Genomic DNA, 19,976 nt, shown 5'->3' on the forward strand with positions numbered 1-19,976 from the left:
AAGCATCGGCATCAACGAAAATAAGGATTATAAAAACCGGTAAGACGAGAGCCAGAGGAAGGCACAGATTGGAAAAACATAAAGATGAGAGCAGCTGTGTTGTGTTTTCTTTCCATTCCAATGGCCTTGGCTTTGGCCACGTTTGCCGTGAAGGACAACTGCGACCGAACGTGCGGCAACATGAGCGTGCCTTTCCCATTTGGGCTCGACAAAGTTGCGCGCGGAACTCCTACCTCGTCCTCAGCTGCAACCACACTTCCGGGGACCTGTCCCTCGAAGATGACATTCCGGTGTTGGACATATCCGTGGAGAACGGGACAATGACCATTGGCCAGTACAGAGCTTTCGACTGTTACGACGAGAGTGGCCATCCGCTTGACGACTCTGTCCCTGACATGTCGATCACACTGGGTGAAGAAGGGCAATATACATTCTCAGACACCCGGAACAAGCTCACCGTCTTCGGTTGCGACACCTTGGCTTTTATCTTGGATGCCAATGGAACTGCTGGGAGTGGATGCTTCTCCTATTGCCACGAGGACATTAACTTCACAGCCGAAAGCTATTGCTCCGGCTACGGATGCTGTCAAACATCGATCCCCAAGAGCCTCAGAAGCCTCAATATATCCATGATAAGCGCAATGAATTACAATTCAGTTTACAATTTCAGCTCTTGTGGATCAGCGTTCTTAGTGGACCAGGACTCGTTTAATGTCTCCAAATACGAACTTCCTGTCCCAGATGATATGCTCGTTAAAAATACTCAAACGTTGTTCTGGATTGGGTAGTTGAACGGGATTTGACCTGCAAGGAAGCGCAATCGAACCGATCGATCTATGCTTGCGGTGCCAATAGTTTCTGCTCTGACTTCAGGAACGGGCAGGGTTATCGTTGCTTCTGTGATGCTGGGTACACAGGGAATCCCTACGCCTCTCCACTGTCCCTGGGATGTCAAGGTATCGTTCCGTTCTCTTTGCAAGCCAAAGTTTATATTATTGGATTGAGCCAAAATTTATATTATTGGATTGGGCCAAATTTACAGTTCACCATTGATTCTGCTTCATATAGACATTGATGAATGCAAGGATCCTCGACGATACCCATGTCATGGAAATTGCAAGAATACGCCTGGGAACTACACATGCGATTGCCCATTCGGCATGACTGGTGATGGCAAAGTCGGTTGCCAAATTTCAGGTCTTGCCACGACTGCTGCAGGTAATTCTATTGCCTTGTGATGGTCGCTTAATGAACTATTCTATTCTTGCTGACCGCGAGTCCACTTGCTATTGATCTGGCTTATGTTGAGATGCTCTGAAATTGTATTCGATCCTACTTTTCAACCAAGAGATCATTGATCACCCCTCGATGACCATTGGATAAAAAAAAAAAAAAAAAAAAAGAGAAAAAGAAAGGTCAGTCTTGCCCAATGATTGCAAAGGCAGTAAACTACGATCCGTTATAATCCGAGAATCGATTCCAAGTACCATAGAAGTGCCCCTCATCTGTTTTTTTTTCAGTGTTCACCGAGAGACACCCCCGGCCGCACCCTGTTTTATTATCTTCTGGTCGTATATTCACTGTACACACCACACTGCTTTTTTCTCTTTACTTCAAAAACACCCCAAGTCCTTTTGGCTAGAACGCTAAAGAGTCCAACCTTCATCTAAAAATTGCAAGTTTACCAACATGACCAAAAGTGCATAAACGAACTCGATTGAGTTTAAGAAAAAAATACTGACAAACCTCCCATCTAAGAGTCGAAGGTTGAAGAACTTTGAGATCCAAGTATTTAAGGGGGTCAAGTTAACATTAAAATTTAGTTCTTAAATTTAGAAGGCCAGAATTCATCATATAACCTAAGTCAAATTTTTTTTTTTGGGAGAAACTAATTCATTTATTCATCTATTTTGTGTGGCAGTCATTGTCTCAATAACATTAAGCGTAGTTGTTAGTGGGTTAGTCTTGCTTATATGCAAGAGGAGAGCCAAAGAGAGATACTTTAGGCAAAATGGAGGAGAGATCTTGAAGCACCAAAGAGTGAAAATCTTCACTGAGGCACAGTTGGCTAAAGCCACCAATAACTACGATACTTGCAACAAGCTTGGTGAGGGTGGTTTTGCTTCAGTCTACAAAGGAAGAATTGATGGTGACGTTTTAGTCGCAGTCAAGAAGCCTAGAGATGTCCTTGTCAATAAGCCGAAAGACATGAACAAGGACTTGTCTCTGAGTACTCACAATGAATTTCTGCACGAAATTAGCATTGTTTCACAGGTGAATCACAAGAACTTGGTCAAGCTCCTAGGCATATGTTTGGAGACAAAAGTGCCATTGTTGGTCTATGAATTCATTCCTAATGGCACTCTTCATCACCACATTCATGACAAGAGATCGACCATTCTACACTCGTGGAAGAATTGCCTCAGGGTTGCCTCGAAGTTGCCTTGGCCCTCGAGTACTTGCATTCTCTAGCTGACCCACCGATCATTCATAGTGATGTCAAGTCTCTAAATATACTTTTAGATGAGAAGTACTCAGCAAAAAATATCTGATTTTGGGGCCTCAGTTTTGATGTCACCTGGAAAGACCCATATAGCCGATAAAGTACAAGGCACAATAGGTTACCTTGATCCTGAGTATCTCATCACTGGTGAATTAACCACGAAGAGCGATGTTTATAGCTTTGGGGTTGTCCTTGTGGAGCTCCTAACTAGAGAGATGCCAACTCAACGGGCAAAATATGGGGAAAAAATCAACACCATCCAGTCTTTCATCTCCGCTATGGAGAACCGGACACTCATCCATATGACAAAGTTTGAGGCATCCAATGAAGCTGAACTGCGGGAGATCGAGTCGGTCGGTTCACTTGGTAGAAGGTGCTTAAACTTTAATGGCATCGAAAGGCCAACAATGAGGGAAGTGGCCAAGCAACTAGCAAGGATCAACAAGAACCTGTGGGCCGATCAATGGGACGACAAAGAGACTCAAAGTTTACTGACAAGATGAGATGTGATTCTCTCCGGACTTCAATAAGTGAAATGAACAAACTGGAGTCGACTGCTCTTTTGCTATTTGACATCAAAGCAGCTACTTCTAGTTGCAGCGTCTGACTCGTGCTTTCTACCCTAGAAACGAGTCCAGGGGTCGTATGTTCCGGCTTCATTAATTAAGAATTTTGAAGTTTTTTAAGGGATGATTCTTATTTAAATCAAGTACGGGGGATTATGATGATTATACTCCCATCTGTTCTATCTAGAGCTTTACCTATATGAATAATTATGGAATGATTGCTCCTTTCAGTATCTATTCCAACAATTCAATGGGAAATTACATATTTGAATTGCAGCTTCGCGTAGACCTTCTTTCCCAAATAAAGCACGAAGGCGGTTTCCTAATTTTTGGCGTTGCATCGTTTTCTTATTTTTACCTTTTTGTCACTATAGCAAAAAGATGCCGCTTCATAGAAAGGCAAGAGCTGCGAGAAAGCATGAATGACGAACTCTACCCACAAAGTTGATTCCAGTTATGCACACAGTCACATTTGTAATGCTTGTATAAAAACTACTAGATCTGGTGTGGTGGCTCAAATCAGTTGGTCAACGTAGGGTGCATTTGTTTCAGCATTCCCAATAAGCTTTTGGCCTCTAAAGCTCATTAGGGAAATGTTAGACTCTTTAGTAATTATTTTGAAATAACTTTTAAGTAAAAGTCAGCATTGAGAAGGCTGAGAACCCAATGCCGGTAGAGATTAGCTGTGAGATTTTAACATTTAATCAAATGCCGAAACTTTTTTTCCAAAACTACCCTCACCCATTTTTCAAATTTCCATTTTTTACCTCGTTATTTTTTTAAATGCTAAAAAATGCTAAAAAAAGACTAATCCTTCATTAGTCTTGCGTGCTATATAAATTTTTTTTTTTGGTTGAACGTGCTATGACACTTAATAAGCCAAATTTGGCACCAACGGCCATTGGTTGAGATTGCCCAAGGTTGAGCAACCTCCAACAAGGGTTGTGCGACCTTGGAGAGGGCAGCCAGAGGTTGCACAACCTTGGGCGACCTAGGTAGCGATCACCTGGGTCATGTGCTACTTGGGTCGCGTGACCCTTGCCGAGGGTCACTCGAGATTGGGCGACCTCCAACATCCCTCAGTAGAGTTCACCCAACCCTAGGCAACCTCGATTGACAACCATTGGTGCCAAATCTGGCTCATCGGTGGTCGTAGCCCTGTGTTGGATTAGCAAAAGGTTTGATCTTTTTTCTTTAATTATATATATATTTGATTTTTTTATTACTATTGTCAACATTTTACATATTTTTTATTTCAGTTTTAGAAAAATAAAATTTAAAAACTAATATTACTCACCTAAAGTGGTTTTTAAATATATTTTCTAACAAACAACATTTCTCTCAAAATTGCTTCTCAAAATGTGCAGTCTACCAAACGACCTTTGCATTTAATGAAAGTTCTTTAGGCTAAAATGTTTTATATTTTTCTAATGGGCTTTCAAAATGCTGAACTAAACCCGCTCTTAGACTCCATTTGTTTAAAAAAAAGAAAACTTCCAAGAAAACATTTTATGAATTTTCTAATATTTGTTTCACAGAAAATGAACTACCTAAAGAAAAAGTTTTCCACTATTAGAAAAAAAAAACACCTTTAAAGTGAGTAACTTCTTCTCCCTCACCTTCTTTCACTAAACACATTTTTATTTTATTTTATGTTTCTTTTTCTTTTTTTATTTTTAAATTGAGTTTTAAATTTTTTTTCTATTTTCTTGTTCTTTTTCTTTTTTTTCTTTTCTTCCTTGGTTGGTCTTTGGCCATGGCGACGGTTGAGGATCGCCACAAGCCAACTCAAGCCTCACCACAAGCCGATGAGCTCCCTACTAGCCTATGGCAAGACAAGCAAGGCTTCGAGGCCAGATTTAGCGAGGGCGAGGCTCAAGCTCACTAGGTTTGGTAGTTTGGTAGTGCTTGAGCTCGCTCGCGAGCTCGCTTCGATTGAGCTCATTGAGCTCAAGCTCACCTAGATCTGGTTTGAGCTCATTGGCCTCGATGAGCTTGGGTTCGCTTGGTTAGGTGGAGCTCAAGCTCACCTAGATCAGGCGAATTGCGAACTTACCGACCTTGATGGAGCTCAAGACTTGGCCGGGCAAAGCTTGACCTCACCGATCCGCGTCTTGGTTGGTCACTAGGTAGCTAGCCATCATTAAGGCATGTGGTGATGGAGGTAGGAGGAGGAAGGAAAAGAAAAAGGAAAAAAAAAAAAACAAGAAAAAATTAAAATTAATAAAGATTATATTTTTAAAAATAAAAAATAATAAAAAATTTAATTTTTAATATTTTAAAAATATATAAAAATTAAGATTTTTGTTCAATTAAAAAATTAAAATTTGATTTTTTTTGATAATTTTTCCCAAAAATAAAATAAAACCAAACATCGGAAAATATTTTTCATTCCATTTTTAGGTTTCTATTGAATACTAAAAATTATGATCATTTTCTTGGAAAATAGCTTTATGAAAAATATTTTCCAGTAATATTATATTTTTGCGAAACAATCGAAGCTTAACCTAAACAAGATTTTCACGTAACACTTAATTAATTCGATGAATAAATGTGGCCTGCCCGGCTTGTCCCGTTCTGAATATCGTCACTTAGTAGCGTAGCGTCTCTTGCTTAGTCCACGATAAACAAGCTCCAGCGTAGTGTCTCCATAGTGTAACTCAGTTTGGACTATAGAATCCCCCGACACAGAGTCTTGGTCAATGCAATTGGCAGCACCTATTGTTTTTATTTATTTATTATGATTTCGGCTTTGATGTGTTATTATGTAGTATTATATGAAGACTTTGCTTGTTTCGTGAAAAGTGGACTTTATTGGAGACTCTTTCAATGGCATTTGAACAAAATAAAAAAAATATTAATATCATTTTCTTGTACACGTTTGTGTTTTGTAGAAAAGATAGAAAGTCATCTTACAATAATTGTTATTGGATTACTCTAAAATACACTTCCAAAAAATTCTCGATCACAGACCTGGCCCCTGGGACCTAGGTTTTGGTGCTGCAGTCTTGAGCTTGGCTTATCGGCAGTCCTTGGTCTTAGGCCGCAAGGACCAGACCCAGGGCTGAGCCATCGTCATCTCTGGTTAGGTTCCCAATACATAGGTCCAAGCATGGACTTCCCGGTTTGTCGACTGGCATCTGCTCCAAAGCATTCAAACAACCTCATGGACTAGTGGAGATATAGATTCTATTCCAAAAAATGATTTCTAATTTTCAATATAGAAAGCCATATTGCTGATTTTAGATATAGATTTTGTCATTGATTATAAAATGATTTCTCATGGACTCGCTTCTTGAACGTTAAAATACCACAACTGTAGAGTGTTTCGGAAATTTACCTGATTCTTTTTATTAGTATCTGAATCACATGCATTGCACGTGGTTTGGTTAAAAATAATATTGATATGAATGGCAATCATGCTCTTAACTTTTGGGTTGTCTTTTTATATTTTAAATCCCTTATTCCATATAGAATCTCACCACAAGAACAAGAAAGAGCGCGTCCGGTATGATGGCTTCGTCTTTCTTATGAACTCTTTGCGCCACAATTCTTCTCATCTTGGGGCCACCATCGTTGAGTTTGTTGATGCCCGTGGCTAGTATGGAGGATATAATCTACGGAGAGGGTTTTTTTTTGGACAATTACAAAAAGTTCAAAACGCTTCTGTTCAAATATCAGAAGCACTTAAAAAATATTGGAAACAACTCTCTCAAAAACACTGCTAAGAAAATTAACAATCAGCGACCGGCAAAGACGAGCCTAAAAGCCTAAAAGCCTAAAAGCCTGTCCTTAATGACCTTTAGCAATCGCATGGTGCCCATCAACCACTGTCACCTACACACTCACCGCCAATAACGACGGGGGACCGTTTTGCGATATTTGTTGCATTCATACGCGCTTGGCAAGGATTGGGTACAACTTCGCTATAAGTTGCTGGGTATTTTGGGAAATCGCTTTATCTAAGATGAGTAAGAGATTATCAGACTCATCCATAAACCAAATGAGACACTAATTCATTAATCACAACTGTACTATACAGTGAGTCAAAGATTTGTCCTTGTGCATTTTTGCAAAAGAAGTAAAATCCTTCCGATATCAGGGCTTTGGGATTAATCTTCTTGCCTGACTACTGTGATGACTTTGTCTGATGGAAGGGTGGTTTTCTTACAAAAAGAGCAAAGAGCTGTTGGAAGCTGTATTGCAAGAAAATGGCCCATAAATTAAGGATGACACTTTAGTGTATGGCTGTCATAGACTTATAGTTACAAATGATAACTACGTTTTGATAATCACTGTGCGATTATGCATGTAGGCTGGGCAACGATAAAGATTAACCAGTCAATCGCGTCTCTCCGTCATCTGCACAAGATGGCTTGGAATGTTATATGTAAAAGAGCTCTTTTTTTGTTATGAACTTGCACCCTTGCATCGTTTAAATGATCTGAGGCATCAATTCTACGTCTCTTCAGATTTTCAATCCTTTCGGAAATGGCTTCCACTGAGGGTATGGATTTCTTAATCTGCAGTTCTCTTCCAGGGAGCAAACAAAGTGACATTATTGGTGTAGTTCATCTTCATGAGCTCCTCGGTCGAAGCGGCAAACTGACGCCTCGACCTTGAGCCCTTACATTGGAAGTCAAAAGACAAGACAGAAGAGAAATATTAGCTAAACGAACATCAAGTGATAACTCTTTGTTTTCTTTTAAGTTAATACCACGAAAAATCTCAAATTGATGACGACCGATGACAAATTTATCCCGAATTAATTACACCTGTAACAAATTTACCATTCATTAGTTTTCATTAAATTTTACTGTCAAATTAATGATTGGATGATATATGGTAGTCTTTTTTTTTTTTTTTGGTCGAAATGAGTTATTTTATTTATGTTATAAGGTAGAGGCAACAAACCCCATAGCCGGGGCATCCAAACAAACAAAGCCCAAAGGCCTGGAGGAGGAGAGGCCCATCAGTTTGGAGGGAGGGTCTTCAATCGCTATTGTCGTGCGGCCCAGTCCGCCACTGTGTTAGCTGATTGTGGGCAGCAAGTCAAGCCCACTAACGGCAGCTGCTACAGAAGAGTTTTACATTTGAACAGAACTACACGTGCTTGCCAGTCCATTTCCTCTGCATTCGTCAAATAGTTCACGACAGATTGGTTGTCATACTCAACCAAAGCGTCCCCAACTTTTTTATCTTTCAAGTACTTCAGGGTTTCGAGAACCCCTAGGGTCTCCAACTGCAGAACCGATTTTGCCCGAACAAGTTTTGTAAATCCGTCGATGAGGCTACCAGAGGAGTCCCGGACGACGCAAGACACGGCTCCTTCCTTGATCCCTCGCACAACGACCCATCTACATTAAGCTTGAAGGAACCGGCTTTCGGAGCTTGCTAGGTAAGTGAGATCTGTTGCTCTTCGATTTTTTCTTCCAGAGTATAGCGAAATCCCAATTTTTGGTAGCTACCTTGCTGAAATTTTGCTAGATCTATTACTTTGCAGACTTCTGGTTTTGTATCTCGAAAAATAAAATTGTTGCGCTCCTTCCATATTTGCCAAAGAAGATTTCCGATCCTGTCCAGAGATGGAAGGTGAGAATTTTTTCTTATAAATTGTACCGGCCATTCATCTATTCGTTTAACCTCATGTGCATCTACTCGTAGGTTGATTTCCAGGTAGTTCCATACCTTTGCAGCCCATGGATAGAGGAGGAGGGTGTGTTCAAACGGTTCCACCTTATCTCGGCACAAATCACATACCGGATCAGGTAATATCTTTCTTTTCCATAGATTCTCCTTGGTTAGGTATGGCGTTTTGACAAGCATTACATACAAAGATTTTCACTTTTGGGCTAGTCCACATATGCCATATTGCATTCCATAGCTCTATTGGGGTTTGATATGAGGAGGAAGGATGTTCTGTTGCTTTGCTTGTTGTTGTTCTATCTCTTAGCAAGTTATAGCCATTTTTGACTATAAATGAGCCATTCTTTGTGCCTATCCACATTAATTCATTGCTAGTGATATGACAATTGATTGGAATTGCGAGGATTTCCTGAGTAGTTTGCTCATCAAATAGGCTATTTATCAACAGTTCATTCCATTGTTGTGTCTCAAAGTTTATCAACTCAAAAACTTTATGTGGATCATTTCTATTTGCAAGCCCTCCAATTAATCCTTTTCTTCAGCCATCTATCTATTCTAATATTGACATTTTCTCCATTTCCTATCGACCATCTCACTGACTCCACAATAGCCTCCCTTCCTAACAACAAACTTTTCCACCCCAATGAAGGTAAAACCTTTATCCGCATGCCAAAAGTCTTTGCGACAGAAATAGAGCCCTTTTAATAGTTTACTCCATAGTGCGTCCGGGTTTTTTACCATCCTCCAAGCTTGTTTACCCAATAGGGCATTATTAACAGTAAGGAAGTCTCTAAATCCCATTCCTCCCTATCTTTCCTCATTTTCATGATTTCTCATCTCTTCCAATGCAGACCAACTTTTGATTAACTGTTTTTCCACCAGAAATTAGCTATTTTTTTTCTCTATAGCCTTGTAAATTGAAACTGGAATTTTAAAAACTGATATGGCATATTGAGATACCGCCTGCACCACTGATTTCAGGAGTATTTCATTTCCTGCTTTTGATATGATTTGTTCCTTCCAGCTCTCTAATTTCATATTTACCCTATTTAAAATCCACCCAAGCATTTGTCTCCTCGATGCTCCCCAATCAGATGGAATTCCCAAATACTTACTTGATCTCTCTAGCTTTGGTACCATCAGTTCTCTTTTCATGTTATCCCTTAATAGAGATGGACTGTCTTTGCTAAAAAGATGCTAGACTTGTTTAGGTTTACAGCTTGGCCCGAGGTGTAACAATGCGATTAAGAACAGCTGCAACATTTTGGCAATTCTTGTAAAGATCCATCCAAGAAAAATATTGAATCATCCGCAAATAATAAGTGAGTCAAAGTGGGGCAGAATCTGTTCAGCTTAATGCCTTTGATATTCCCATCTTGTAGAGCTTTACCCATCAAAGATGACAAAGTGTTTACCGCCAAAATGAATAGATATGGTGATAAAGGGTCTCCTTGTCTAATACCTCTTGTGGGAGCGAAATAAGGAAGTGGTTCCCCATTAAACTTGATGTTGAGATTGACTGTAGTGACACATTGCATAATCCAGTGAACACATTTAGCACAGAACCCCATTTTCAGCAAGTAGCCTTCTAAGAAATCCCATTCTATTCTATCATATGCTTTCTGCATGTCAAGTTTCAGCACTACTTGGAAATGTTTTTTCCTTTTCCTCATTCTCAATTGATGCAATACCTCTTGAACAGTGTAAATATTATCTTGAATCTGTCTTCCACTTTGCTCTCCTGAAATCAGCATAGGCAACCATCTTTTCAATCTATTTGCCAAAATTTTGGATATTATTTTGTATGGTAGTTGATTAGTTTACCAATTTGGGATTTTACCATTCATTTGTCAAAAATGTATTAGTTCATGAAAAATACTTTAAATTAATTGAAAATTAATTGACGATAAATCTATCGCATATATCTTAGTTTGGAGTTTTTAGTAAGCAAAAAATTGGTTTGAGTAAAATATCACCGGTATTCCACTTTGATATTTTTAGTGATAAAAAAATTAATTTATAATAAATTTATTATATAAATATATATATTTATTTATTTAGGATTCTGCCGTGTTTGCATGGACATAGGACGGGGGGTTTGGAGATCATCATGGCTTCAATCGTGACTTAATTCAATTTCGGTGCAGGGACTATAGCTTGAACCATCGCATCCAGAACCAGAAAACGAGTTCCTCTCATTCCCTCAAAATCAAAAGCCTAGAGAACCTGACTCCGTGGCGGGGCTGGATCGAGGACCCTGTGGGTTTTTTAAAGACGGGCCGAACCCAAGAGGAATTTGTGTTTCTGGATTGGATTTAAAATATGGACAAAAGAAATTAGGACGACCAATGGAGGCCGTCACGAACAGGCGGTTTTAATGACGGGTTTCAATGTTCCTGTTGACGCCCATTGATTCTTCCCCCGCCTTTTTAGGAAATTAACGTTCCTGCACTTTTATATGCTGGTATAGATTTTTGGAAGTCAAAAGCTTGCTAATAGAGAACGAATTTCTCTGGCTGCTTCTTCCTTCTTCAAAATCTTACGTTAAGTTGTTAACTTGTTTTTCCCCCCCATAGAGTAGCTAGTCTCTTTCCCCACAAATGCCCTGGAGTCATAACTAGCATGACTGAATATTATTACCTTCTAATAATCCATAAAATTCCTTTTAAATCCCATGAAGCGTTAGGTTCAACTTTGAATATGAGCACGTGGAATTGACCCAAAGTAGTTTGCTTGATGATCTCCCGTTCCTTAATTGGTAATAGCCCGACACTCCCAACCAACTAAGTTAATCCAAACATGAGTTTTATGATTATTATTTTTCCTTTTACAGCCTGTTAGAGATATTTAGATATCTTGTAGAGATATTTAAAATATTATCTATAATTTTCTATATCTATTTTGATTAAATATATTGGATTTGATTTTGTTCGATTTCCTCTATCTAATCATGTAAATAGGTCTCTATGTATTCTTTTATAAATATATATTGAAGTACATAAAAATTGCGTATTCTTATCTTCTGCATATTATTTTATTTATTCAACTATCCCTAACTCTTTCACGGAAAAGCTGACAAAAGAACTTTAAATGACCAAGATAACTACATAGGAAAGGCGTTGATCATTGCTGTTGATCTTTAGAGTACATATAGACCAAGGCAAATGATGGCCTCCTCTCTTTCCATGAACATGTCAAACTGTCTTTTGTTGTTTTAAAATGCAGCGGTCTCTGTCCCACACGGGTCGGTATCATGGATGACTCGGTATATTATTTTGCGCAACGACTTGCCCTTTATGAACATATAAGTGAAAGATATTGATCGTTGAAGTAAAACAAAAATTATAATTACATTACGCAAACATATCTGATGGACTTCTTTTTTAATTATAAAATTTGCACGGAGTCCTTTTTCAATTGTTAAATTGAGGTCCCTTTTATGGGGATTTTTAGTCAAATGCGATCCCTCTTGAAGCAAAGGACCTTCAAATTTCTAATTTAAAACTTCTCTATCCCCACGGAGGTGGCCATGAGACCTATAAACTTGTTGGGCTGAAGATGAAACTCCCCCTCTTCCCAGCCCACCCAACACCATTGCCATCACCATCGGAATAAGATTGCAGGCTTTGGGCAACCGCAGATTTTCAGGGTATCCAATTCCCGCAATCTGCCTATTGCTTCTAAGAAGTTTTGACATGGTACAGCTCGTGAGAAAGCTAAAAAATTGATAAAATATCAGCTGATATTTCGGAGGACTAAGAAACTTTTCTGGATCAACCCTCCTTTTGATACTCCATGGACGCTAAGTTCTGAAGTCTGCATCTTCGCATGAATAGTGGTAAGGACAATGGTCAAATCTCATGTCTGCATATCAAACAAAAAACTAGTGAGGACTAGTCACTGCTCTAGAATGTCAATTTTCTGAATAAATTTTCTACAGCGACAGAGACACTGAACACGGATGAATTGTGAAGTCCGTCTTCTACAAGGACTAGTCAAAGTCTTCCCGATGTTGATATGGAGCCCGTGTTCTCATGTCTAGATTGTTAAAATCCTAATGAATCTCTTCTTTTTTTTTTTTTTTAATGTATCTTGGTATGTCGATCTGCATCTTCGCATGAATAGTGGTAAGGATAATGGTCAAAACTTGTGTCTACATACCAAACAAAAAACTGGCGAGAATCGAAACATTGAATGAGGATGAATTGTGAAGTCCGTCTTCAACAAGGACTAGTCAAAGTCTTCCCCGATATTGATATGGAGCCCGTGTTCTCACGTCTAGATTGTTAAAATCCTAATAGGTCTTTTTTTTTAATATATCTCGGTATGCGTTGTAAATTTCCAAGGATCTACCTTGAGATTGACCCAATGATAAGGGCATTCTCATGCTTGCGGCTCAGAAAAATCCAATGTTATGAGTTCGGCTCCTACCCTAGGGATCTCAATTTTCAGTGGGTGGTCTTGATGGTGCGTTGTTGCATTAGTTTTTTCTCTAAATAGCTGGCTAATTATGGTTAGGTCTTTCGATTATTAAAAAAAAAAGTAATTTCAAGAACTGATAAGAAAAAAAAGAACCTATTTACTTAAAAGGATTCCAAGTTTGAAGTTCACTCCCAATTATACCCCTTACTTTTCTTTGTCTAAAAAAATCTTAAAATTTCACTTTATCTTCAATCTGCCCACCTACGTTAACTTTCTATCCAAAATCTCTGTTAATCAGCCGAAGTGGCATCTCCATGTCAGCAGCATATTTAAGTCGTCTGCTTACATGAATTTTTCGTCACTGTTCGTCATCCTTATTTGCTATTTTTCTTCTTTGACCCTTGCAACCTCCTTTAACATAGGTGGTCGAGCAAAGAGCTCAAATCTGGGTAGGCGATATTATTGGAGCTTCCTCGCAATCAATCACACAGCTTCTGAAGCTGCAACTTGTGAATTTCAACTCGATAATATTTTGGTCAATCATTTCCAACTTGAAAAACTTGTTAAAGCGACAAATTTCTCAATCTCAGCCTTAAGAACTGAACTCAGTCGATTCGACCAACCGAGAGCATTGATAGTGACCAAATGTGATCCCCTTGAGAGGTTAATCATTACAGGAAGCTCAAAGAAGCTTAAAAATTGTGGGTATTGGAATGTCCAAAGCTGGTTGAGATTAAAGCCTCGTCGCTGTTCACTGTTCTCTTCGCATGGACTCACTCGGTCACAGCTTTGCTGGCGCTCATCCATCGCCCTTAAGACCTCTGACGCCAGGCCATGACCTTCGACAACACGTTCGTGATGGTTGCAGTCACCGGAATCATCTCCGGCCATTTCGGCCAAGACCCCTATTTTCGTTCTGGTTTTGACGCTTCAAGAAGCCATTTTTATCGGGCATCAACTTCGCTCAGGCATCCCCAAAGCTTTATAGACCCATCGCGCACCCGGGCGATAACAAAACGATCCCAAGCTTTCCCTGCAACCACCGTCAATCCAAGGGCTCAGATCGTTTCCTCGACTTTGTGCCCTTTGGGTGACCTCCATTAGTGGAGGTTGAAACTTGCATTTGAGGCGCGAGACCTCACATCCGATGTCATGCGACTCAGAGCTAAGGTTGTACGACTCACATCTGAGGCCGGATGACCAAGATCTGAGCTCGAGCATCCATTAATGGAGTTTGCAAGGAATCAAGAAGAAAAAAATATGGAGGTGATGAAGGGTGATGAAGGGTGATGAAAAATCCTCATAAGCGGACTACATAGATTTACAATTGATGTGGAAATGCCACATTAGAAGATTAATAGTAATTTTGGACAGAGGGTTAATCAGATAAATTTGTGATTAAAGTGAAAGTTAGATATTTTTTAAGATAAAAAAGGTTCGGGATAAAATCAAAACTAAAGTAAAGTTTGTGGTTTTTTCAGGAATTGGGCCAAAAACAATATAGAAACAAGATTGTATAAGGTGTGATAGTACTATCCTCAGTGATAAATTAAGCTTTTCACAAAGTGTAGAAGGTAAGATGTCACCATTCTCTCAAATTACATTGGTAAATGAAATATTCGTTAAAATGTAGATAAATTAGTGTACAAAACAAATTGGATAAGTTAAGAAGAAAATGTAAGTTAGAGAAGTTACAGTGGAGGATAAATTGGCAATTATGTGAGAAGTCGTTCCTTGAATCTCTTCACTTATAAGCAGGATAGATAATGGATCGCACATATTACAATTTTCATGTCGAAAATTGTAATGTCCCACGCTAGATTCAGGGTGTATTTGTTCCGCGAAAAATGAATGATTTAGAAAACATTTTCCCAAAAATAATCTCTTGCGTCACTAATAAAAATGAATAAAAGAAAAACATTTTTATAGTCTGAATTTTAAGTGAAAATGAAAGCAGTGTCTATACTCAGGCAAGTTTTCAAGGAAAACCCAGCCCACTCTGGTGGACGGGGTCGTAATTGATGACCCGGTCTTCCAATGTGCTCACTGACTTGGCCGCCGCGGAGGCATCGGCATCAGCGAAAGTAGGATTATAAAACCGGTGATAGGAGAGCCAGAGGAAAGCACAGATTGGAGAAACATAAAAGATGAAAGCGGCGGTGTTGTGTTTCCTTCCGTTGGCCTTGGTCTTGGCCACTTTTGCCGAGAAGGGCAACTGCAACCGAACGTGCGGCAACCTGAACGTGCCTTTCCCATTCGGGCTCAGCGAAAGTTGCGCGTGGAACCCCAAACTCGCCCTCAAATGCGACCCCACATCCGGGGAACTGATCCTCGGCAACATTCCGGTGTACAACATATCTGTGGAGGACGGGACGATGACCATTGGCCATTACATAGCATACGACTGTCGTGACGAGAGTGGCGGTCGCCTCAATGGTTCTCGCCCTAAACCATGGTTCAGATTGGGCAAAGACGGGCACTATACAGTCTCGGACACCCGGAACAAGTTCACTGTCTTTGGTTGCGACACATGGGCTCTTTTCTTAGACGCTACCAAGAAATCCGGGAGTGGATGCCTCTCCTATTGCCGCGAGGACGTCGACTTCACAGCCGAGAGTGCTTGCTCCGGCCTCGGGTGCTGTCAGACGTCGATCCCCAAGAGCCTGAGGAGCCTTCGTATAAATATGAGCAGCTCAACGAATTACTCCGAAGTTCGGCACTTCAGCTCTTGTGGATCGGCATTCGTGGTGGACCAGGAGACGTTTAATGTCTCCGATTACAAGCTCCCTGTCCCGGATGATTTGCAACTCAAAAATTACTTGCCACGCAAAAATTACTCACAGGTTGTCCTGGATTGGGTAGTTGAACGGAATTTGACCTGTGAGGTAGCGCAATCGAACCGATCGGGCTATTCCTGCGGCGCCAACAGTAACTGCTCTGACTTCCAAAAGGGAATGGTTATCGTTGCTTCTGAAAGCCTGGGTACACGGGAATCCTATGCCCCCGCTGTCCCCAAACTCCGCAGGATGTGAAGGTATTCTTCTGTTCTCTTTGCGAGCCAAAATTTTTTTGTTTGAATTGGGCCAGAATTTCCGTGATCCAGCCTCCTCCAGCCAGCTCTCCATTGAGTTGAGTTAGATGCTTCAATACAACCCAGACGTTATTTTTAAGAAGCGCAATAACACATGAACGTACACTTACAGTTTCACCTTTGATTCTGTTTGACATAGATATCAACGAATTCAACGATCCAGGGAGATATCCATGTCATGGGAATTGCAAGAACACAGCTGGGAACTACACATGCGACTGCCCGTTTGGCAGGGAGGGTGATGGCAAAGTTAGTTGTCAAATCTCTCATCATGTCATAATCGCTGCAGGTAACCCTAGTTCCCTTGTGATGGTCACTCAACAATCTAAGCTGCTCTTGCTCTAGACTACGAGTCCCCTTGCAATTGATCCAACTTATATTTTTATGTTCTCAAATTGTTCTCACTCTACATTCAACTCGATCACCAGTCAATGATATGGTTGTAAGTGGGCTCCGACTCATTTATGCTTAATGCCTCGAACACACGTTTTAGCATCCGAAGCCTTAACTTTAACGACCTTATCAACTCCTCAATGTGCTTTCATCAAAGAAATCCCCACGCGCCTTGAGAAGTAGGGGCAATTTTCTTAGAACTAGACTCTTCAATGACAGCCTATCATTTTTTGGCGTAGCATCATGATGCTTCCTTTCATATTGACACACCCCGATCACCAATTTCGACTAGTTACAGTTCCCCTAATACAAACCCGACGCACCATTCAATAATACCCCACAAGCAACCCTTGGCTAATATAATTCCCCAAATAATTTCATAAGAACATTACGAATCATGACACAGATGTAGACAAAGTGGCGGGCACCAAATAGATTTCTATTACTCAAAATGCTTTCACAAAGCTAGCAATTTAGAGTCTACAAACTCGCACGCCTACGAGTATAAGCCTATTCACTTAGCTTCAAGAAACACCCACTCTAGTATTATAGGTCGATGCTTGAGATTGAGACTGTGTGGCAACTTAGGCTTCATTTAGTTCATTGGATTGCCTAAACTGAGCCTTTTTCCCAAGGAACAAATGCTCACTCCTATTGCTCAAATGAGGAGAGCACTCCTAGTTAAATGAGGATTTTCAATTACTATCTTTTCAACTGCCATCTATCCTATTAAATACAAGAAATATCTTAAGTAGACATTTCCCGTACCGTCCTTGAGAGTATTCTAGAATCCTTATGAAAATCTTAGAGGCCAAGACACTTCAAGTCTTGCTGATCTCTTTGGCCTCTCGGGTCTTGAAAACTCCGGTCCGTGACAATAGTCTCTCAAAGTTCTTCCTCTAAAAGTGCCGCTTCTCCTCTGGGGTGTTTCTTAGGATCTTTGGGGAAAGAGTACTCAATCACTTGATAATTATCACATAAAAAAAAATTGAAATTTTTTGTATTGCGATATTTTGAATAGAAACTACGAAAATTTGTATGGTGTTACGATCTGTTATGACCGGAGATTCCGTTTCCCTGCCCCTCCTCCTTTTTGGCTTTTTCTGTTCCTTTTCTTTCTCAGTTTTCACCGAGAGAGACACACGGCCACACCCTGTTTTCCTTTCTTTGGTCGTCTGTCGACTGTACCCACCACACTTCTTTTTTCTTTCAATACACCCTGACCACTTTTGGCTAAAAGGATTAAAGGTGCAACCGTTATATTGAACTCCCAACTTTACCCATATGACCAATGATACATAAATGACTTCAGTCGGGTTGAAAACACAAAACTCAACCCTCTGATGCAAGGACCTCTGTACAGAGATACGCGGGGAGAGAAGGGGAAAAAGGGGGTGGGGTTGGCGGCTTTGAGCGGTGACTCTCGTCTTGGCTTGTGGTGGCTTCGACGGGCAATATGAGAAATGGCTCTTAGCGCACGCGTATGTAAATTTTCGGAAAATATGAGTTTGTTTCGGTAAAGTTGGGGCATTTTTTTATGGTGTAGCTTAATTCGGATGCTCCATTTGGTGGCCGATGTGTCATGTATTTAAGCCGATAAATGTAAGAACAAATGTTAGTTCTAAAATTTACAAGGTCTAAATTCAATACTTGTCAAGGTAAATCAATCATTCGGGAGAGAAACTGATCCATCCATTTTTTAATTTTGTGTGGCAGTCATTGTAGCAGTAACGTTGGGCATAGTTGTTAGTGGCCTGGTCTTGCTCATATGCAAGAGGAGGGCTAAAGAGAGATACTTTAGGCAAAATGGAGGAGAGATCTTGAAGAACCAGAGAGTGAAAATCTTCGATGAGGCAAAGTTGGCTAAAGCCATCAACAACTATGATGCTAGCAACAAGCTCGGTGAGGGTGGTTTTGCTTCAGTTTACAGAGGAAGAATCGATAGCGACGTTTTAGTCGCAATCAAGAAGCCTAAAGATGTCCTTGTCAAGAAGCCAAAGGACATGAACAAAGACAGCTCTCTGAGCACTCATGCTGAATTCCTGCACGAAATCCACGTCATTTCCCAGGTGAATCACAGGAACTTGGTCAAGCTCCTGGGCATATGTTTGGAGACAAAAGTGCCATTGTTGGTCTATGAATACATCTCCAATGGGACTCTCTATCACCACATTCATGACAAGAGATCAACGGTCTTGCACTCGTGGAAGAATTGCCTTAGGATTGCCTTGGAAGCTGCCTCGGGCCTTGAGTACTTGCATTCCCTGGCCGACCCACCAATCATTCACGGCGATGTTAAGTCTCTGAATATACTTTTGGATGAGAAATACTCTGTTAAAATATCCGATTTCGGAGCCTCGGTTTTGATTTCACCCGGAAAGACTCATACAACCGAAAGAATACAAGGCACAATAGGCTATCTCGACCCTGAGTATCTCACCAATGGGGAATTAACCACAAAGAGCGATGTCTATAGTTTCGGGGTCGTCCTTGTGGAGCTCCTTATCGGAGAGACACCGACTCAGCATGCAAAATCTAGGGAAAAAATCAACATTATCCGATCTTTCATCTCTGCTGTGGAGAACCGAACGCTCCTCCAGAGGATAAATTTTGAGGCATCCGATGAAGCTGAAGTGCGGGAGATCGAGGCAGTCGGTTCGCTTGCTAGAAGGTGCTTGAATTATAATGGCGTGAGTAGGCCAACAATGTGGGAAGTGGCCGAGCAACTAGCCAGGATCAACAAGAAATTGTGGGCGGATCAACGGAACAACGAGGAGACTCAAAGTCTACTCGACGAGACAAGACGTGATTCTCTCTGGACCGCAGCCAGTGCAATGAACGAACCGGAGTCAACTGATCTTTTGGTATTCGACATTGAAGCGGACACAACCACTTCTAGCGTCTGATTCATGGTTTCTAGCGTGGGGATATGTACAAGAAACAAAACCAATGGTCGTATGTTCGTCCTTGATCTTTTGATTAAGTTCCCGATTAATTAGCTATTTAAAAGCTTTTATAAGGGGTGATTCTATTTTAAATTAAGTACGGGGATTATGCATGATTGTACTCACTTCTGTTCTAGCTATAGATTGCAAAGCTATGAGGAATAGCCATTTTATTTAATGAATGAAAAATTATGGAAGACTGGTTGAATATCTCTTTGAAAAATTTAACAGGAAATTACTCTTTCGAATTTTAGTTTCACATATTGTAATATTCAAATCGTTTTGACCAAGTCCAAAAGGGCCGGTGGGACCCACTTTTGATTTATTTTTTTTAAAAGAAGAAAAAGGAAATAAAAGGCTGAAAAGTCAAAAGAAGGAGGAAAAAAAATAAAAATAATAAGGGTGTTCAG

The 19,976-nt window shown here is 40.3% G+C and overlaps 1 protein-coding gene and 1 pseudogene across 1 annotated transcript; both read left to right on the forward strand.

Moving 5' to 3' along the window:
- Positions 1-1,689: 1,689 nt before the first annotated feature.
- Positions 1,690-3,161, forward strand: LOC104451719 (annotated as a pseudogene).
- Positions 3,162-15,284: 12,123 nt separating this feature from the next.
- On the forward strand, positions 15,285-19,733 carry LOC104448973 (wall-associated receptor kinase 2). The gene is made up of 4 exons (XM_039314456.1): positions 15,285-16,017; positions 16,115-16,171; positions 16,368-16,517; positions 18,338-19,733. Exons 1-4 carry the CDS (start codon positions 15,285-15,287, stop codon positions 19,525-19,527), a joined length of 2,130 nt encoding a protein of 709 aa, XP_039170390.1. The 3' UTR covers positions 19,528-19,733.
- Positions 19,734-19,976: the final 243 nt, after the last annotated feature.

This window comes from Eucalyptus grandis, chromosome 6 (assembly GCF_016545825.1).
Source record: "Eucalyptus grandis isolate ANBG69807.140 chromosome 6, ASM1654582v1, whole genome shotgun sequence".
Lineage (NCBI taxonomy): Eukaryota > Viridiplantae > Streptophyta > Magnoliopsida > Myrtales > Myrtaceae > Eucalyptus > Eucalyptus grandis.